The 19,106-nt window shown below is 49.8% G+C and overlaps 5 protein-coding genes across 5 annotated transcripts; 1 reads left to right on the forward strand and 4 right to left on the reverse strand.

The window, feature by feature from the left end:
- Positions 1-2,930: 2,930 nt before the first annotated feature.
- BROUX77_007298 (uncharacterized protein) lies at positions 2,931-3,906 on the forward strand (the record flags this gene model as incomplete). The annotated part of the gene is made up of 2 exons (XM_073752379.1): positions 2,931-3,035; positions 3,301-3,906. 2 exons carry the CDS (start codon positions 2,931-2,933, stop codon positions 3,904-3,906), a joined length of 711 nt encoding a protein of 236 aa, XP_073601591.1.
- A 1,843-nt stretch (positions 3,907-5,749) lies between these two features.
- On the reverse strand, positions 5,750-7,208 carry BROUX77_007299 (uncharacterized protein; the record flags this gene model as incomplete). Its single annotated transcript, XM_073752380.1, has 2 exons — positions 5,750-7,050; positions 7,148-7,208. The coding sequence occupies 2 exons, from the start codon at positions 7,206-7,208 to the stop codon at positions 5,750-5,752; spliced, it is 1,362 nt and encodes a 453-aa protein (XP_073601592.1).
- Positions 7,209-11,879: 4,671 nt separating this feature from the next.
- Positions 11,880-12,860, reverse strand: BROUX77_007300 (uncharacterized protein; the record flags this gene model as incomplete). The annotated part of the gene is made up of 2 exons (XM_073752381.1): positions 11,880-11,976; positions 12,391-12,860. 2 exons carry the CDS (start codon positions 12,858-12,860, stop codon positions 11,880-11,882), a joined length of 567 nt encoding a protein of 188 aa, XP_073601593.1.
- A 71-nt stretch (positions 12,861-12,931) lies between these two features.
- On the reverse strand, positions 12,932-14,639 carry BROUX77_007301 (uncharacterized protein; the record flags this gene model as incomplete). Its single annotated transcript, XM_073752382.1, has 3 exons — positions 12,932-13,010; positions 13,270-14,344; positions 14,414-14,639. 3 exons carry the CDS (start codon positions 14,637-14,639, stop codon positions 12,932-12,934), a joined length of 1,380 nt encoding a protein of 459 aa, XP_073601594.1.
- Positions 14,640-15,556: 917 nt separating this feature from the next.
- BROUX77_007302 (uncharacterized protein) lies at positions 15,557-17,080 on the reverse strand (the record flags this gene model as incomplete). Its single annotated transcript, XM_073752383.1, has 1 exon — positions 15,557-17,080. The coding sequence occupies one exon, from the start codon at positions 17,078-17,080 to the stop codon at positions 15,557-15,559; it is 1,524 nt and encodes a 507-aa protein (XP_073601595.1).
- Positions 17,081-19,106: the final 2,026 nt, after the last annotated feature.

Genomic DNA, 19,106 nt, shown 5'->3' on the forward strand with positions numbered 1-19,106 from the left:
CATCACAGAAATGATGGCCAATTCTGCCCAATACAAAAGTGAAGTCTAGCTTACTCGACTTCGCCATCTCACAGACGACGTTCCTAAGGATAAGTGGCCAACTCCGGATAAAATCATGAGGTCGATCAACAGCGAGACAAGCCAATTTGAAAGGAAATGAACCCAGTTCGCGCTGGTCATAGTCTCCGAGCGGAGATATTTCCTCAAGACGCAAACAGCGGTGCGCATCAACTACGGAATCTTTCTGGGATATCAAGGAGACACAATCTATGGAGTATATTTTATCGACGAAGGACGCATTCTCTCCACTATGTCCGTTGTCTTGACGAGAACATACCCCCAACTATTTCGGAATTTTCATATAAGGATCATGACATTTTGGGAGAAACTCTAACTCCATATGCGCAGACTCAAGGCGGTACTTCCTCCAGTGCCGCTTCCCCAAGCGTCCTGAACCTCAGGGTCCTACTACTATTGTTGCACCACCTTCAAGCAATTCAGCTAACAAAGGCATCCTGCCAAACATATGTCTCATCTATACCGTCTCTCCTTCCCTAGCACCTGCTGCTGCTCTGATCTCTATTGTCTCGCCAATCCCAGTTCCGGCTCCAACATCTGCTATCGACAAGCAAGAAATACCAGGAACACACAACGAGCTATTACCAGGGTTGCGCAAGCTGTTCAGCAGCTAACCAACTCTTCTCAAACAGCCGAGATCATGGACTTTACAGCGAAAGAGTTACTGGATCTTACGTCCCATGCTGCCCGCCTGGCTTTGGGCGCCAATGAGAACGCTACCCAGGTTGCTATGGCTGCCATAGAAGCGCACAAACACACTTCCGACTCTACTTCCTCGGCCCACCAATCAGTCAATCAAGCAAGTGAGGATGCTACTGTGATCATCACCGCGGCAAACAGACCTCTTATCACGTTCAGCTTCGTACATGAAGACGTTGATTCAGTCTCCTCGGAACTGGTAGGCCCAGGATTGAGACAGACGGAGCAACAACCACAGGAAAACACTTCCCAAGCTATCATCCATCGCCCATTGCAAGAGGTTTTCTTACACAACCGAAACAATGAAGACCGCAAGAGCATCTCTGGGTACCTCTTCAAACTAGTTGGGTGTCCCATCTTCTGGCGCACCGTAAAGCAAACCATCCAAGCTGAGTCAATTGCTGATGCGGATTATCTCGCTACTACCACCGCAGCAAAGAACGTGCGCTTCATGCGACGCCTACTGGCAGATCTTTCTGACTCCCGTCATGTTTCCGATATTCAGAAACCACTCACACTAAAGTTTGACTACCAAGGCCATTTCCAACATGAGTCGTCCTTCTCCCAACAAAAAGACTCTACATCTCAACGCGATCTACCATTTCATACACAGGGCTGTCCAACAAGAATGGATTAAGCCTCTACACGTCAACACCGACGGTATGGCGGTGTATAGGCTCACAAGGGCCTTGGAACCCCGGAAATACAGGATTTTTCCCCAACTTCTCGGCCTCGTGAATCAAACGACTATCTTTGGATCCCGAAGGGTTTGTTGATGTATCCCATATAACAACCCTAACATTTCTTATGTTAGAGACTGACTCCTAAAGACATCTAAGTTGTCTCTTTTCCCCGGCCTTGTGTCCGCTTGCGTCTGCTCCACACATGTCACAAATCAACAGCCCAAATTTGATTAACTATTACATATTACGTACACATCGGCACCAAATCTTTTGTTTCTGGCGATTCTTTGATTTAAAATCATCTCCCACTTCAACACACCTCTCCAATACACCTTTTAATTCACTAACTACCTCAAACCCCCAGTTTGTCCAAATAGAATATACCCAATCTTGGATAAAAATGCCACAATGTTTGCTCTCATAAGCCATTAATCCAAAAGAGGTATTTGTGTCAGGAACTCTGTCATCGATTCAAGTGGGTAGATAGTAAATTCCTTCATTCTTACACATTCGATACATTCGATCTTTATATTCATGTGTGGTGCTACTCATGCAAGGCCATATTAATAAGTATACGAGAAACTTCACCTCCATATGGTCCCGTCTATGTGCAGTAGACATATTTCTGTATCCACGGCGCTTTGGTAGCAGTTTCTGAACACTTATAGCTTCTTCATATACATGACTGCTTTCGTATCGGTCTTGAAGCAAGGAGATTCCTTTTGTTGCCTTTGGCCCAACTGCCGAATCGAAAATCAATCAACTGCGTAGTCTGTTGTTAGGTCGACTTCAGTCTGTCGTTGCAGACTCAACTTGTTACACACAAGCCTAGCACATGTGAGGAACCTAGGGTTGGAAACCCTCGGCATTATGTACCGAGAGATAGTTTCTCAGCCCCCTCCCCTTCTCCTTTTCACCGTCTTTTAGGGTCTCGGCAGTGCCTAATTTATCTCACGCATGGTGTAGGGTTAGGGTTCTTCTTGATTTTTTCTTCTGCTTGGACCAAATATCCAAGCTTTGTAACCCTTCTTCATCCTCCCATAGCCTTCCTACTTGCAGGTCATGCTATGTTGTACTATCGCTAAGCTAGGCTTCAACCTCTCCTCATTTACAAAGGGATTTGCAGATAACAACAACAACCTCCCAGTTGTGCCAATGCAACACACCACCACCCACTAAAAGCGAAGAAAAAAATCTCGACGTCTAACCCCCCAATCCAACTGCCACCCCCGAATCAAAGACACGAATTGCCTCTAAATTCAGGAACGCCAGAAACCACCTCCAAACCAGCCGAAACAGAACACATTTTTTATTCGCTCCCCCCCCCCCCCAATCGTCACCTGTTCGATTCCAACCTTTTAGAAGCAGTACGGCAAGCCTCTCGACCACTCACTTGAAATTAAACAACACGCATTGCGCCCTGCCTTCCCCTATATCGACGTCCACACTCTAGTCGCTTGCTCTGTCACAATGGCAGGCCGTATGGTTCTGTATAAATTGGTGGTTCTTGGCGATGGTGGTGTTGGAAAGACGGCCCTGACGATCCAGTTGTGCTTACAACATTTCGTTGAAACGGTGAGTCTTTCTATTTGTTCTGGCTCTCCCGCCTCGGCCGCCCCTTTCCCTTCTCTATCTTCCGTTGTCGACTTCCCGTCCACCTGTAACTCCCCATCTCCTCCTATCCCGTCCCTGTCTCCGTCCCCCCTTCTCCGCTTAAATCACTCTCTTTCTTAGGCACAACCCCAACTCCGTGTATTAACTAGCAACTTACCTCCACTTGGTTACAAGCACCTGTATTCAATACAAAAGACTGACTCGTGTATCTCCCCCTCTCCTCTAGTACGACCCCACGATCGAAGATTCCTACCGCAAACAAGTTGTTATCGACAACCAGCCGTGTATGCTCGAGGTGCTCGACACGGCAGGCCAAGAAGAGTACACAGCACTGCGTGATCAATGGATCCGAGACGGCGAGGGCTTTGTACTCGTGTATAGCATTTCGTCGCGGTCCTCATTCACACGGATCCGGAAGTTTCACCACCAAATCATCCGGGTCAAGGAGTCCTTCTCCGCCTCGCCATCCTATCCTGCCTCGCCTGTGGCGGCGACCCCGCCGCAGCAGCTTCCTGTTTCCGTCATGCTGGTGGGAAACAAGAGCGACCGGGTGACAGAACGAGAGGTCTCTACACAGGAGGGCCACGCGTTGGCGCGCGAGCTGCGCTGTGACTTTGTCGAGACTTCAGCCAAAAACTGTGTCAATGTTGAAAAGGCCTTTTACGATGTTGTTCGCAAGCTACGTGATCAGCGCCAGCAAGTCACGCGGCCGCCACAAATGGTGACTGGTCGTCAGAACACGGCAAAATCTTCGCGCCAGCAGGCCAGCAGCTCAGCCCCTGACGGGAACAATCGCTACTACCGTCAGAAGCATCGCTGTGTCGTGTTATGAACAACAGGGGGCTGAACTCACCGATGCTGCTACGTGCAAATTCGCCTTCTCTTTTCGTCCCTTCACCTTGCACAACAGCTCTACCCACCGCCATATCCTTTGTCAACAAGTTGTCCCTAATTTTCAATCCCAATATTAGTCTTCTTCCATTTACCGCCATTGCTGCCATCGATCCAGAAACCGCTTCCCCGCCTCGAGACCCCAAGTCACACAGGGACAGACAACTAACCGCCACGAAAAGTATACGTCTCATGCAATTTACTCCTACTTCTCCATCGCCTACTAGTTTGCACTCTATCTTGGCCACACACTTTGGTGTGTTGTTGATCTTCACCAACCATTTTGTCTCGCGACAACTTGTCCTATTTTTCTTGTTACAATGCTTCGCTTTTTTTCGTTTTTTTTGGACTATACGCTCTTTTTTGCCTCCATTGTTCTTCGCTCTTCGACAGTGTCTCATGATTGTTCCCCAGATTCTCAGGAGTTTTGATTTATTTCTCTTGTCCTCTGATTGTGCTTTTCTTAACTAGAAGCTTCAAGCAAGCTCTTCAAAGCCTTATTCTACTTGTTGAAATGTATCCTTTCTTCTTTTCTCATATACATGGCTCGATGCTTTGACTGGTGGCAATTATTTTCTTCTTTTTCCTTCTTTTTTTTTCTCTTGTATTTTCTTTTCCACACCGTCAATGTTCTTCACTCCAAAGCTCCACACCCCAACAAGCTTCCGCCCGTTCCCGCCCCTTTCCCCTTCCAGCCAATTCCTGATCGATTCCCCTCCACATAAACATACCCATTTCTTGCTTCTACTACGCTTCGTGTAACTGAAGCTGCATCGACTCCATACTAGGAATAGTACTACATTTGCCTGCGAAAGTCACAATATACGCGTCAAGTTTGTATTATCTTTGATCCTGTGTGAATATTTATAACTGTCTTTGTCCTAGGAAAGGCATTATGTTTAAGTGGCCATGATGACCATGGTGTATTCCTAGCATATGTTCCAGTAGCATATAGCCTAAGTCCACTCGCTATATTTTATGATGGGTTATCGATTGGCTGGCTCTTGATCTTGTAGAGCCAAGTATTTACATAAGTATCAAATATACGTATGTATGTTAGACTCGGCTTCACTTGCAAAATGTCCCTGTAGTTGACGGCAAGCTTTAGATAAAGAACTGAAACCAACGTGAGACAACAGGACTCAAACTATCTTCACTAGCCTGTTCACGAAAACATTTAAAGGCGTTGAGCGAGATTTATCTTCATTGGGACAATGTCAGTTAATACTTCAATGCAGGCGAATTGCATGCATACGAATATCATCGAATCAAAAATGGCATCACATGTTTATTTAGTATTGCAAAGAACCAACAATGATGTCAATTTCATGGTACAAAGGGAATCGATCAACAAATCAAGGAATTTCAACTCCAAAAACAGCCTACTAAAGTAGAGACAGGAAGCATAAATTCAAGTCAAATCGGAAACAAGGAATGAAGTGCAGATATTGCAGATAATGGATCAACCTGAGAGATATACAAAAAGAACAGCAGCCTGGGAATTAGCAACAAGAGGATTCCAAGGGTAAAAAAGAAAAGAGCCCGAGATCAGAGCACTATGTCCAAACATGGCAAAAAAAGGCCCGCCTATAAATGACCTGTACAGTAAGGAGAGAATAAAAGGAGAATAGAAGAAACACATCGAAGGGTATATATCGGCCACAATAGAACAAGGCAAAATATCCCACAATGTCTTGAGGAGCTTCCAGGAAGTACGCCGGTCATGAGAAATCATTAGCTCAAGAAGAGAGAGAAAAGAAGAAATGGAAGATATCCACTCAGGTTTAATCCCTCGTCGCGAAAGCATCGCTAAAGGGACTGGACCCTCTCTTTGTAGGGTCGTTGGGCCTATTTGACCCTTCTTCTGACTTGCACTCCATGATTGTGGTCATTGGTGAGGCACATGAAGCGTCCTCTTCCATGACAGCACTCATTCTGGCAGGAACCGTTGATGTCTCGTCTGGGTCGAGGAAAGGACTAGTTTGGTTGATGTTATTACCAACGGTGGACGCCGAGTCCATTGAAACCGAGTCGGGGGTATCAGTAGTTGTCAGCGGACTACTGTTGTTCTTCTTGCCACCGACAACACGGATAGCTTGACCTTTTACAGGTGTAACAGTAGCGGCAGAAGCTGAGTTGACAAATGTCGACCCAACTGAGAAAGTACTCTCAGCCCGGCTTTTCGGACGCGCGTACTTGTCGATGTCTACAGTTGGCATGGGAGGCACAACGCCACCAGGGCCAGAATGGTTGGGACGGACGGAGACCATGGCAGGCTTAACACGCATGCCAGTCTGGGGTGCCGCGACAATAATAGCATTCTTTCCGTAAACAGTTGATGCAACACTAGAGCGCATGGCATAAGACTGGCGGGCAAAGGAGGTGCGGTCAGAAAACCCAGACATGTCGGAGTATGTTGACGCACGGAGGTCTCCAGGCATAAAAAAGTGCTGGTCTTCAAAGTTTCTAGGTGTGTTATTTCCGGTGCCAGTGACCTGGATAGGAATAGGTGGAACAGGCGGGACAAGAACGGTTGGTGAGGTGGGATTGGTGCGGTTTGTTACGCCCGGAATGTAGGCAATCTGAATGATGTTGGAAGCTCTGGTGAGCACAGTCGAGGCGATAGAGTGAACTGTGTGCATGGAAGATCGGTTCGCAGCTCTTGCTGTTGTTTGTTCGACAGAGCTCTTCTCACTGGCCATTTCCTTATAAGAACTCGAAGTTCGCTGCTGAGCACGCTTCTTCTTGATGAAAAAGAACCAGACCAAAAAAGCAACTGTTGAGATAAGAATCACACCGCCGATAGTGGCTCCAGCGATAACACCGACATTTGGCCCATTATGGCCACCCCCATCCCCGGATGAATCTGAAGATGAGCTGGTTGCGGAGGACGAAGTCGAATTTCCACCAGTAATTGGTTGGCATTTGGTCATGGGACACTCGCGACAGTTGGACACAGAAACCACCTGCACACATTGATAGCCTGGAGTCGTATAACAGGAGTCATCACATCTGAGTGTTACGCCACTTTGGCAGACCGCGCAGCCAGTATCGTTTCTTGGGTAGAGTTCCCGGGCTTTTAGAGCTAAGGTAAGAGAAGAGGAGGGGATTAGTTAGCTGTATTCCAGGAACACCATGACATACGAGTCGATGCGAAAACGCAACCTCGATCTTGCGCATACCTTCACGAAAAACTTCATCACTCGTCGTCTCTATGACGATTTCTCCGTCGCCGAGACTCATAGTTGCGAGTGAAAACCGCTCTTCCTTCGTTGACTATATGATAATTTATGATAATTGCTGGCAAAAATAAATTGGGCAGTGTTTGGCTGGCGTTGTAAATTTGGTGAGATGATGTCGCTTGAACTGCCTTTGTAATATTGAGACAGCCAATGTAGTATCCAAGATGGCTAGAAATCAACGATCGAAGGGGCGATGGATATGTCAAGCAGATTTGTATTCGGTTCCGGGCGATCAAAATAACACTATAACGAATGAACCGAAATGGAAACAGCCAAACACTCTAGATGGAGATGAAAGAAAGACCAAGAACAGTGATAAATAAAACACTGCACGCGATTCCGGTATTGTCGTCGAAAGAATGAACAGTGGCACGAAATAGTATTCGGATATTTGTGTCGAGAAAGAAGGGATAAAACGATTGACAAGAAGGATGAACGGGAAAAGAAGAAAAGAAAAGAAAAAAAAAAAAAAAGAGAAGCAGAGTAGTCACCAAAGTGTGAAGCGGCTGAAAGACAAGTATGGGGAGAAGGGGGAAAAAAAAAAAAGCAAAAGGAAGAGGAAGAGAAGGTGAGAAAATGAGAGAGGGAACCTGAGACACGTCCAACGCTTGTTATGGGGGGAGGCCTGTTGCTATGAGCAAAAAAAAAATGGTGCCGCAAATGCTTCAAGCAACTGCACTGACCAGGTCAAGTAAGAACCTCCGAAGGGGACGTGAACAAAAGCCAGAAACTACAACTGCACAAGAAAACTTGCGCAGTGGAGTGAGCGGACTCACTGTTCAAAAAAATGTAAATTTGTGCTTCTCAGTATGTCTTCGGCAAAAAAACTGCAGCGAATACTTCAAGAGAAAAAAACTCAGAAGACAGTTAAGAATGGAAGGCCAGAGACAAAAACAGAAACAGCCTTGAATTCGGGCCAAGTGAGGAGAGGCACAGCAATATACTGACAAGTATTTGTAGAAGTGCTTGTTCTGGTGTAGTCAGAGTTCTTGGTGTATCTATAGACGTGTGGAATATCTTGGGGATGTCGTGTGCTTTAAGACTACAGAAAAAATGCTACAAGTGCCAGGACTTGGAGGAACAGAGACAGAGAAGGTAAAAAAAATCAAGATTTATAGTTAACTACCCAAACGAATATGAGCGCACGCGACCTTCAAGAGCACCCAGCTGCTACAAAAGTGTAGTAGTTAGGGAGAAGACGAAGAGAGAACAAGAACCGGCTACACGATGGCTTGTGGCAGCAGCCTGTACGAACTCCTAGAAATGCAGATGCATTGAATTGTGTTGTTTGTATGTATATGCAAAAGAAAAAGAGAGAAAGAGAAAGAGAAGAATAAAAATAAAACAAAACTCGGTGCATCAATGGAAATCTTTTGATGAAGTGGTTATTGGCTAACTACCAGAATTACAAGCACGGCCATTACTGTTGTTGTGGTGTAACCCTAACCCTAACCTCCACACCAGGCTCCGCCACTCATTCCCCTCATAAATACCAGTAGATAGCACAACTTACTTCAGTATTTATGAATAAAACCCTCGGTTCAATTCACAACTGCCATGTACATATGTATGTATGTGTTCTAGATGGGTCCAACGACCCACAGCCATCACATCACGCTGTTTCTTGTAGTGGCAAGCACCCAATCATGCAAATTCCAGAAAACATGGGCAAGCTTGTGGCTTGTAAAGCGGGCACTTGTTGCAAGCATCCAATGAACAGACCGCCTGCTGTACTGCAAACCTATCCGTGCCCAAGGAAAAAACAATGCCTTGGTACTTGTGTACCTGTTTACTTGTGTGGCTACATATGTACATAGTTACATAGTTCTTTGTACGCATAGACGAAGGGACAAGGGACGGAAATTGAAGGTCTGGCTTCATCGGGACATGAGCGCAAGTAAGGGTAACTACCTCCTTCTCCAGACCGACCTGTCGTGGCTCTATTTGAACATTCACAAGCCATATTGTACAAGTTATCATACAATAGGCGCTGTATAGACAGATAACAGTGCGAATTTTGTAGGCACACAAGTACATTTGTGTGTACTTGTATGCTTTCCCGAGTTTTACGTCAGATCATGGAGGCCACGCATTCCGACATGGATGTATGTATGTATGTATGTATGTACATACATATCTATTAGATGCACTTGCACAAGTGTTCCTTCAAGATTTGCATAAAACTATAGGCCCTGAAAATCAGCAACGCTTCCTCCAAGCGATACTTCTGCGAAAACCACCACTCAAGTGGGTCTCGGTCCTTAGCGAAACAAGCCACTCAGGGGCCTTTCTGCAGGGCATCAATGTGCAGGGTTCTTCAATGGGCACACGCTGCCTCCATCTCTGCAGGGGCGATAATGGAACGGACAACAGCCAAGGTTTGTTTGGGCTTGGATCGCCGCCCACTTCACAACTTCATAAGCTTTCCACCACGGGCCTTGTGAACACTGCTACTTTACATGACGAGCAACCCCCCCCCCACTGTTCTCATGTTTCACCATGTGGTATTAGGCCTATGTGAGGATTAGAGGTATGTGGTATCTATTTACTTGGCTCATGAATACTTGTTGCAACGTCAGGCCCTTGAAATGCATGTAACTAGATAGTTGATGGAAATACCATCTACAGCGCCATCGTGAGTCAGTATTTTATACATTGTACGCCACTCCGTACGTGTTTCATGATATTCCCGTACTCTCCTCTTTCAGCGTGGCCCTGCACATGTCTCCCGCTCGATCGAAACTACAACTCGACACATAGTTCTGTATTTCTTGCAGAGAGAGACGTTGTAGTGGGAGAAGCCTTGAAAGAAGACAGTTTTGTTGATGTATTGTGAGTGTAAACCCTTGAATCTGCCAGTATTAGGGTTGACTCACAACTCCATCTCAGTTGTCTCCAACATGGTGACATAACTCCAATCCACGTCTGACGCATGACAATGACTGGATGTATGGAATAGACTCTGTACTTACATGCTCTCACCAAGCTTGACTTGATTTGATTTCGCCTGGGTTATTTTACCAGGGCTATCGCGGTAACTTTAGGGTTTTTTGGAGGCTACTAGTCTCCGTGTTCGGAGCGTTTTTTTCCTTTTTTTTGTTCAGGCATGAACCTGCACATTTCGCGGTTTTTATTTTCTCACAAGTGGATTAGCCACGCGTGACGCCCATTTGACCGGTCAGGTAACCTTGCCACACTACGGGTCCTGCCACATGGTGTAAAAGTAGACACCAATAACAACACCATGTCATTTCCAAGGAGACCCCGAGTCGGCGTCTACAGTTTCTTTTGAGCTGGGAGGCTACAGCCACCAAGGCAGTCCAAATCGGAGGTTACCGGCAGTCGGCTCTGCCGCTGCCCGGTTGCCAGGACCTCCTGCCAGGTCATCTTATGAGTGTTTGAGAACACTCCGATTGATGTAAAATATATGAAATGAAACCTTGTCATTTCATTGCTATAACTAATAGTTTACAGTCGTGATAGTTTATTCAAAGCTCTCCACTGGAAACGGCCCAGGAATGATACGGCGGATCAAAATAAAGATAAAGGAAACACAGAAAAGAAGGATGTGGGCAGTCCGGAGTTGCAAAGCAGGTTCCACGAACTGATGTGTGTGGTGGCGATGATGGGCCGGGGGTTGCAGGGAGAGTGTTTCGGGAAGGGTGTAAGCTGAAGACAAACACACACCTCAAAATCGGGAGAATAGGGACGGCGCAGCCCGAGGACATGCTTGACTGTTTGAAGGTATTCTTTAACGTCAGGATTGAACATTTGACTTGACTGTTTAACGTCTACACAAATCACCAAGATCAAACGACACCAGATTGCTTACTAGTCAGATGTTTGTTGTCCTCCGCTCGACCGTCGCACGGTTTCCAGGTGTTCGGGATGGCGCACACCAACATTCGTTCAACCGAGACACGTGGCCAGACACAAAGTTGACCACGAAAACCAGCGTGGCATAAAAGAACCCGAGCCGTTGCGCGGGTGGAAGAACCCGTACCAGAGGAACCTTCAGAGGATACCAGTTTATCCTTCTGCTTCTATTCTTCAACGTCGGATTTGAACCTGAGCTGACTTGACTATACTGAACGCGCCATAGTTCTTTTTTTGATTTGATTTGATTTGATTTTATTCTTTTACGTCTACCTACTGTTATTTCGCAGCAATACAACGGCATATTCCGGACGGAAGCAGTCGGATGATGTCATCTTCCAAACTACTCCCGGGCGGTCAGCGATTGCAGGTGCGCGTAGACTTCAAGCATCTCCTGTGACTTTTTAGGGTCCGGCATTGAAGCCAGGAGGACTCTCTGTCCAGCGCAGCCCAGGGGCGAACCTGCGGGGTTCCAGGGTTGGTTACCTGGTGTTTTTGGTTTGCAACAAACCGCGTGAAGTCTAGTCTAAAAGGCCACCGGCTCTCGGCACGGGGGATTGTCCCCGGTGGATTACGCGTGGTTTTGTCCTCTTGCGGGCATGGCCGTTGCTGCATTTTTTGAAAGTTTTCCCTCCTCTGTAGTTGGTGGACGGGAAAAGGACCCCCCACAACCTCCTCATGGAATCCTCCTCGACATCTCCTTCCGACCCGACTACCTCGTCTCCTCCCAACCCAACCTTTCCTCCTTCCTCTCCCATCTCTCTTCCACTCTCATCTCTCCTCCAAAATCCCACCTTCATGTCTCGGTGCTGGCAGTGGGCGGTGGCTGGGTGGCCTCGGGGCGCTCGGGCTGTTGTCTTTCCTCAAGGAACTTGAGATTGCGGCGTAAAACGCTGGCAACGTGACTTGTTGCTTTTGTTGTTTTCAGAAGCTTGTCAGCAAATCTCTGGCTCCACGACCTCGGAAGTGCCCTGCACGTCCACCAGTGTCCTCGTTCCTTTGGCTGGTTGCAAGCTCGGCACCCGCGTGGACAGTTGTGTTCCCATCGGTCATGGTACTTGTCAAAGTCACCATCTCCGGTTCTGGCCGCCAGGATGTGGCCTAGCTCAATCCTGGTGAGGCCGTCGTAGCGGGAGACACGGAAGGGGGGTTCGGCGGGGACACCAGTTCCCAGTGGGCGGTATCCTTTTTGCTTCTGCCACCATTCTCCGTATTCGAGACTTAGACGGTCTCGCCTCCATCTCCGTGCTCCGGCCAGGCTGACGCGGGGTTCTGTTGTCGTCTGTTGGCACCCCAGTTTTGCTTACGCGTCTGCCAGTTCGTTGACTTTCAAGCCCATATGGCCTGGGACCCACAGCACATGGACTCTCCTCTCGGGACTCTCGCTCGCCCAGCGGCGAAGGGCTGTCTTTGTCTCATCAATAACGTCCTGAGATGTGCTGTTTCTGGTGGATGGGTTGCGGAGGCGGTTCACTATTCCTTGGTTGTCCAGACAAAGCCAGATTTCCTCGGTACCATCGCGCGCCGTGGCCCGCCTCGCTGCTTTGAGAGCGCCAATCGCCTCTGCGTCGGCCACTTCCATCCATTTTCCCAGAGCTACGTGCCCTTCCTCTAGCGTAGCCCCATCTTCCGTAATCGCCCAACCCGCGCCCGCGTTTCCATTCTCGTGCTTCGATCCGTCGGAGTAGGCAATGATCGTTCCCGGGGTGGCCATCTCAACTTCCGCTCTGTGTGCCTCTGCTTCTTTTTCCTTGTCTAGCCACGTTCGAGACGGCATGTCTGGCCCAACTGCGTTTGGCCCGAGCCTGGTGTGCTTCTCCATTTCGGCAGGTAGCAGTTTTCGTAGCCTCACCACCACTGGATTGTACTGCGGCCCTCGAAGTAGATGCTTGTCGTCGAGTCTGTGCCACCGTACCGCCTCTCGTCTCTTTTCATCTTCCAGGAGGAGCTCGAAAGGTGGGAAGCTTGCCGCATGGTGTATGCATTCTCTTGGCGTGGTGCGATACATAGGGAGAGCCGCCCGTAAGCATTTTCTAAGGGCAACATTTATCTTGTCTGAGGCCGTTTTTGTCGTTTCCGTCCCAGTCCAAGAGCTGACCGCAAAGAGTGCCTTGCTCAGAGCGCACGCGCATACCGCATGGAGCATGCTTTTCGTATCTGCTCCCTTGTAGCAACCGGCCAGATACCTCAGGCCGTTCGCCACTCGGTTGATGCCCGCGGTCACGTGCGCGATGTGCTTGTCGAAGAGAAGTTTGGCGTCCAGATGCAGCCCCAGCCATCGCATCGAGGAATTAGCCGGGGTGGGTTCAATCGTGCCTAGACCCTCCACTGTGACGGACGGATTTTCTGCGACCTTTCTTCTGCCCTTGACGTGCAGCAGTGTTGACTTTCCGGGGTCGATCTCCAGTCCATTGTTGGCCGTCCACCTCAACACTTCCCTCATGAGAATTTGGATGACTTCGCAGTTCTTGCTAAAAGCAGGACCACTAACCACCAGAGACCCATCGTCTGCGTATCCGAGAAGTGCGGGGTTTCTCTTGTACAATGGGGCCATGAAGAGCATGTACAGCACTGGCGAGACCGGCGAGCCTTGCGGGAGGGAACCTCCTACAAGGGTTGTGGTGACGCCTCCTTCGGTGCGCATGCTTGCAGCCCTATCTTCCATGAAGCTTCTGACCCATCGGCATAGCTTCGTTGGCCAGCGGTTCTCAACCAGACGGTGTTCCATTCTCGCTGGGTCAACTGCATCAAAAGCTCCCTTGATGTCGAACGTGAAAATTGAGGTGACCTTTTTCCAATCCTGGGCGTCCTCGATTCTTCCGCGGAGCTCAATGAGCATGTCGGTAACGGCCCTTTTTGGCACGGCGCAGATGTAGTTTCTCGGGATGGTTTCTCTCTCTATCGACTCTTCCGCGAGCCGCCTAGCCACTGCTCTCTCGAGGCCTTTGCCCAGAGTGGGGAGAAGTGAGATTAGGCGATACGAGCGTGGTGCTTGGCGTGAGCGTCCTGGCTTCGGTATTGCCACGAGGTCGGCTTTCTTGAATGTGCTCGGGTGGTGTCCGCTGTCTAGGCATAGGTTATATAGTCCCGTTATCAGATTACCTAGAGGTTTCCACGCCCTTTTCCATACCTCATTGGGGATGCGGTCCGCTCCCGGCGCAGTGTTCGCAGGTTTCCAGATGGCAGCCTTCACCTCGTCCGAAGACAGAGGGGGCCACTCAATTGCGTCGGGGTTGGGCTCCTGAAACCGCCATTCTGAGCCTGTGTGTGGCTTAGTATGGGTTTCGAGAAGGAGAGCCACGGATTCTGCTGTGCAGGTCGTCTTCGTACCGTCTGGTCTCTGCAACAGTGGAATACGTCTGTCGGTCTTGTCGTTGGCCCATTTGATCGCGCGGAATACATCTCTCGTTTCGTTGAATCCGTTGATGATCTTACTCATGAGGGCCCTCTTGGCCTGGACGACCGCCCATTGCATTGCCTTTTGCTCCTTGACGTATGCCGCTCGCAATGTGAGGTCTCCCAGTCTTTCTCGAATTTCGTCGCGTGCCTCCCTCATCCTGGCGTTGCACCGTTTGCAATTTTCGTTCCACCATGGTTTGAGGTCGGTGTTGGGTGGTGTTTTTGGTGTCGACACATCCAGTGCCCTTCCCACTGCTGCGACTAGTCTCCCGGCAAGGTCGTCCGCTCTGTCTGCTCCGCTTCCGCTACCGGTGAGCAGCCACTCCAGGCCGCTGTTCTCTCTTGCGCACTCCGCCACGAAACGGTCCACATCCATCTTCCCTAGTCTCCACCTTGCCTCTGGTCGTTTTCGAGACGCTCTCGCTTCTATCTCTAGCTCGAGTATCTCGTGGTCGCTTGTGCTTCCGGGAACAACTTTCATGCGGGTCTCCCATTTCACTACCGCCGCGTGCGGCACCACGACCAGATCTATCACCCTCCCGGCTCTGTGCGTTGGTTTGTCTCTCTGGTTCAGCACAGTCAGCCCTTGGTCAGTCAGCCAATTTTTCAGGGTCATCCCGTCGTTGTTTTCTTTGTCGTTGGCGTCCCATGTACCGTGGTGGGCGTTGAAGTCTCCCAATGCAACCCATGCGTGTTCTTTTTCTGTACGCATCAGTTCTTGCAATCCCTCACCGGCTCGCAAGCACCTCTCCGGCGCATTGTACACTCCCAAAAGCCGAAGCACGCCCTTTGTCCTCTTGATGCGGATTGGACACAGGTCCGGGTGGGCCTGATGTGTTTCAAGTGTCTCGATGTCTTTCCGCACGTAGGCGATGCTCCGTGGTCGATCCAACCATCCTTCTCTCGGGCTATGCAGAGTGAATTCTGGGTGGAACTTCGTTTTGTCCTTACGCGGTCCAATCCAGGGCTCCTGCACAAACACGACGTCTACCCGTTGCCTGACGGCTTCGCGTAGAGCCAGTTCATGGTTAGGCCCCCCTCTTCCCACGTTGACGCTCCATACTGTTAGGTGTCCTAACATTCATCTCGCTGGGAGCGTTCTCGGATGATCTCGGGCCGCGGAGTCGGCTGCTCCGCCGGGGAAAGTCTCTTTCTCTTGCGAGCCTGGTTGTCGTCCTGGGGGTTGGCTGGCGTGTTTTCCGTTGGCTTTGGGGTTGTGCGATCCGGGCGAGTGCCTCGCTTGCAAGCGGAGTCCCCTGCTGAATGGTCCGGAGCCTTGCACACGATGCATGCGGCGCGGGATCCAGCGTGTTGTCCCTCTCTGTGGTCTGGGCTCCCGCACAGGCGGCACCGTGGCTTTTCTTTGCACCCCGCTGTCGGGTGTGTCGCCCAGCAGGTACGGCACAGCGGCAGTGAGGGGGTCCGGCACTTCTTGGCCGTGGCCGGGTTTGAGCTCCCCTCGAATTTCACACTGTTGGGGAGGGTCTGGCCCTCGGGTAGGTCCACTGCAATACGGAGTGTGGCGTCCATGTACTTCTCGGTTTCGAATTGCCACTTAATGGATTTCACTTCTCCACCGGTTTGCTCCGTTATCTGTCCGATGAACCACTCTTCGTTCTTCTTGGTCACCGGTCCGTTCTCGCCTACGACATAGAAGTCTGATAGGCCAGTGATGCGTGCATGCGTCCATCTTTTGTCAATTTCGCACGCTTTCGCCCCACACGCTTCCTTGACGCGGTTCAGCTTCTCGGCTGACACCGCACCCTTGGTCGTGTAGAACGCCCAGCCCGAGTTCACTTTCTTGACCTGGATCTCGGCGGGCTTGCCGCCAAGGACCTTGGCGATCTCGTTGCTGGCGTCCGCTTCATTTGCGGCCGCTGGTCCTCGGACAAAAACTCGCACTTTTTTCTCTTCCTCTGTTGTCGGTGTCTTTGTCTTGGGCTTGGGGGCAGTCTTTTTTTTCAGGGTGACTGCTTGTCCCTTGCCACCGTCGGCCTCTGCCGCGGTGCTTGCGTAGCTCCTGTTGTTGTTGTTGTTGTTGTTGTTCGTGTAACCCGGTGTGGGCTTCGGGGCTTTGGCAGACCCTTGCTTGTAGTTCTTAGGGTTGCCTGAAGGGGCAGGGGTAGTGCCACCCTGGAGCTTCTGGAGCATAGCTCTGAACTCCTGGGACACGTGTCCTGCCAGCTTCCTCACGTTCGCGTCGCCTTTAGCCATGGCGACGGCTTCGTTGCACATTTCGGGAATCTTTTCTGCGAGCCAGAGGTACGCCTCAGCGCGCAGTTCTATCTTCTTCATCTCTCCCGCGATGTGCTTTCTGGCCATGGCGAGATTGCGGTCTTTCTCGGTGGCCGCCCCACGCTTCTCGTTCTCCTTGGGGGTGTTGGGCAGTGTCGAGCCCTCATTCTTCTCGATTTGTTCGTCGGGCTTGTCGACAATCATCAGCTCCATTGACGAGCTGGTCGGAGTCTCTTGCTGGGCGTCGTTCGTGTTGACCATCTCAATGTCGACCTCCGTGTGCGCGTCCGTTGCGCTGGTCGTGGGCTGGTCTTTCGCGGGTCGCGCCACCTGGGCGCTTCCTGGTGCATCGTCGCACTCCATTTCTGGATAAGGGGATTGTTCTCGATTAATTCTTGTAAGTCTGTGGTCGTTTCGCTGATTGACTGTTACCAGTATGGTGGTTCTCGCGAAAGTTGTTTGTGAAAGGTGTTGTTGACTTGACTTGACTATATTTATCGTCTACCAAAATCACTAAGATCACAAGACGCCGGATTGGTTACCGGACGGAAGTTTAAAGTCCTCCGCTCGACACGCCCATCGTTTCTGTGTGTTCGGGATGGCGCACCATCCCCAAGCCCCGAAGAACCAGTGGTCCACACTCCGCTATGAGCAAAAAAAAACAAGTAAAAAAAAAATAAAAAACTAAAAAAAATATAAAAAATATAAAAAATATAAAAAATATAAAAAATATAAAAAATATAAAAAAAGGGAATAGCAAAGAAAATAAAAGAACACAAAACACGCAGAAACACAGAAAAAAAACAAAACCACTCTCATCACCTCCCCCCGCTCCCCCTCGCTCGTTCATCCTCTGAAATTGTTGCGCCTGTTGATGGAATCGCCTCTCTCGGTGCGTGCGCTCTGTAATGGCGCCATTTCACCTCCAATCTCTTTGCAAGATACTTGCATGAGTTGTTTTTGCGGAGTAGCTTTTTGACAAAGTTCTTCCGCAGTCGTCGCTTGTTGCTCACACAGGACCAAGGGTGGAAGGGTTCCTTTGGCTGCTGGCAAAGCGGGCAGTTCTTCTCGGCCTCTGTGTGGTCGAACCGGTCATGGTACTCCGCGAAGTCGCCATGGCCCGCTCGGGCAGTCAGGATGCGAGCGATAGTGGATCTTTGTTGGCCCTTGAGCCAGTCAACCTTGTAGGCGTTTGTCGACTCGAAGTGAGCCCCAATGTGGCTTCTAGGCTCGCAACTCTCGGTCCACGCCTTGAACTCAGCGTTCAGCTGCAACTTCTTCCATCTGCGTGCTGACGCAAGGGACATGCCGCCAGGCCTGACAAGCAGGACCTCGCTCTCACATCCTCTCTTTGCCAGCCCGTCGACGAGCTCGTTTCCGTGGACGTTGGTGTGGCCCGGGACCCATCTAACAGCGCCAACAACTGCATCCAGTGACAAGTGCTCGGTGCCTCCCTTCCAATCGTGAAGCAAACAGCAAATCTCATCAACCTCTCCTTGGGATGTGCCATTCTTTTTGGATCAGCAGACGATGCGTTGCGCTACGAAAAAGTTGTGTTCATTCTTAGTCACCGCCATTTTCCTTTCTAACTCTTATTTTCCGAAAACCTGTCACGATGTCACGGGGCCATTGGTCTAGTGGTATGATTGATGCTTCGGGCTTCTAAGTCCAACGCGGCGAACCGTGAATGTGTCAGGTCTCGGGTTCGATCCCCGAATGGCCCCCGCGAGTATTTTCTTTTTCTCTCTCTTTCGAGAACCAAATTTCCAGTGAAATATGGATGACGTCTTCCTGGGGCAGCGCCGGAATTGGGAAGCTTACGGAGCGTCGGCGCGAAGCCTGGCACTTCCGAGCAGTATCTCAACGAACCTTCCCTCCTACAACCCTCGGGGTGGCACCTTTGAGTTCAAGATGTCGCCCCCTCACCAAAAAAACGAACATTTCCCCCTCGTTGTGGGTTTGAACGAGCGCGCACATATCCCCAATGCTGCGTCTCGCGAGTAGACAGGTAAATAAAGAATCAATCAATCAACCCCAATGCTGCGTCTATTCCTTTTTCGAGTTGTGAGGCCTTGAGCCCGTCTTTTTCCCCTCTCGTGGGTTGATCTCGTCGACGTTCGCCCCTTTTCTCACCGCCTGTCGTATGCCGAGAATACCTCGCGAGTAGACAGGTAAATAAAGACTTTCAAATCAAAATCATTCCCTCCCCCAATAATGAGTGGTATTCACTCTTGGTGAACGATCTTCGGGGCCTTACGGTAGACTTTTGAAATGTACCCTTAGTCTAACAGCATGCATAGTTGTGTGCTGATGATGTGACCTGATTGTCGGCCCTCGAATGCCAGTAACGAAATCAGCCTTCCGCCAAAATCATGCGAACAAGCACATT

Source organism: Berkeleyomyces rouxiae (genome assembly GCF_048999995.1).
Source record: "Berkeleyomyces rouxiae strain 22BRR77 chromosome Unknown BrBRR77_ptg000012l, whole genome shotgun sequence".
Lineage (NCBI taxonomy): Eukaryota > Fungi > Ascomycota > Sordariomycetes > Microascales > Ceratocystidaceae > Berkeleyomyces > Berkeleyomyces rouxiae.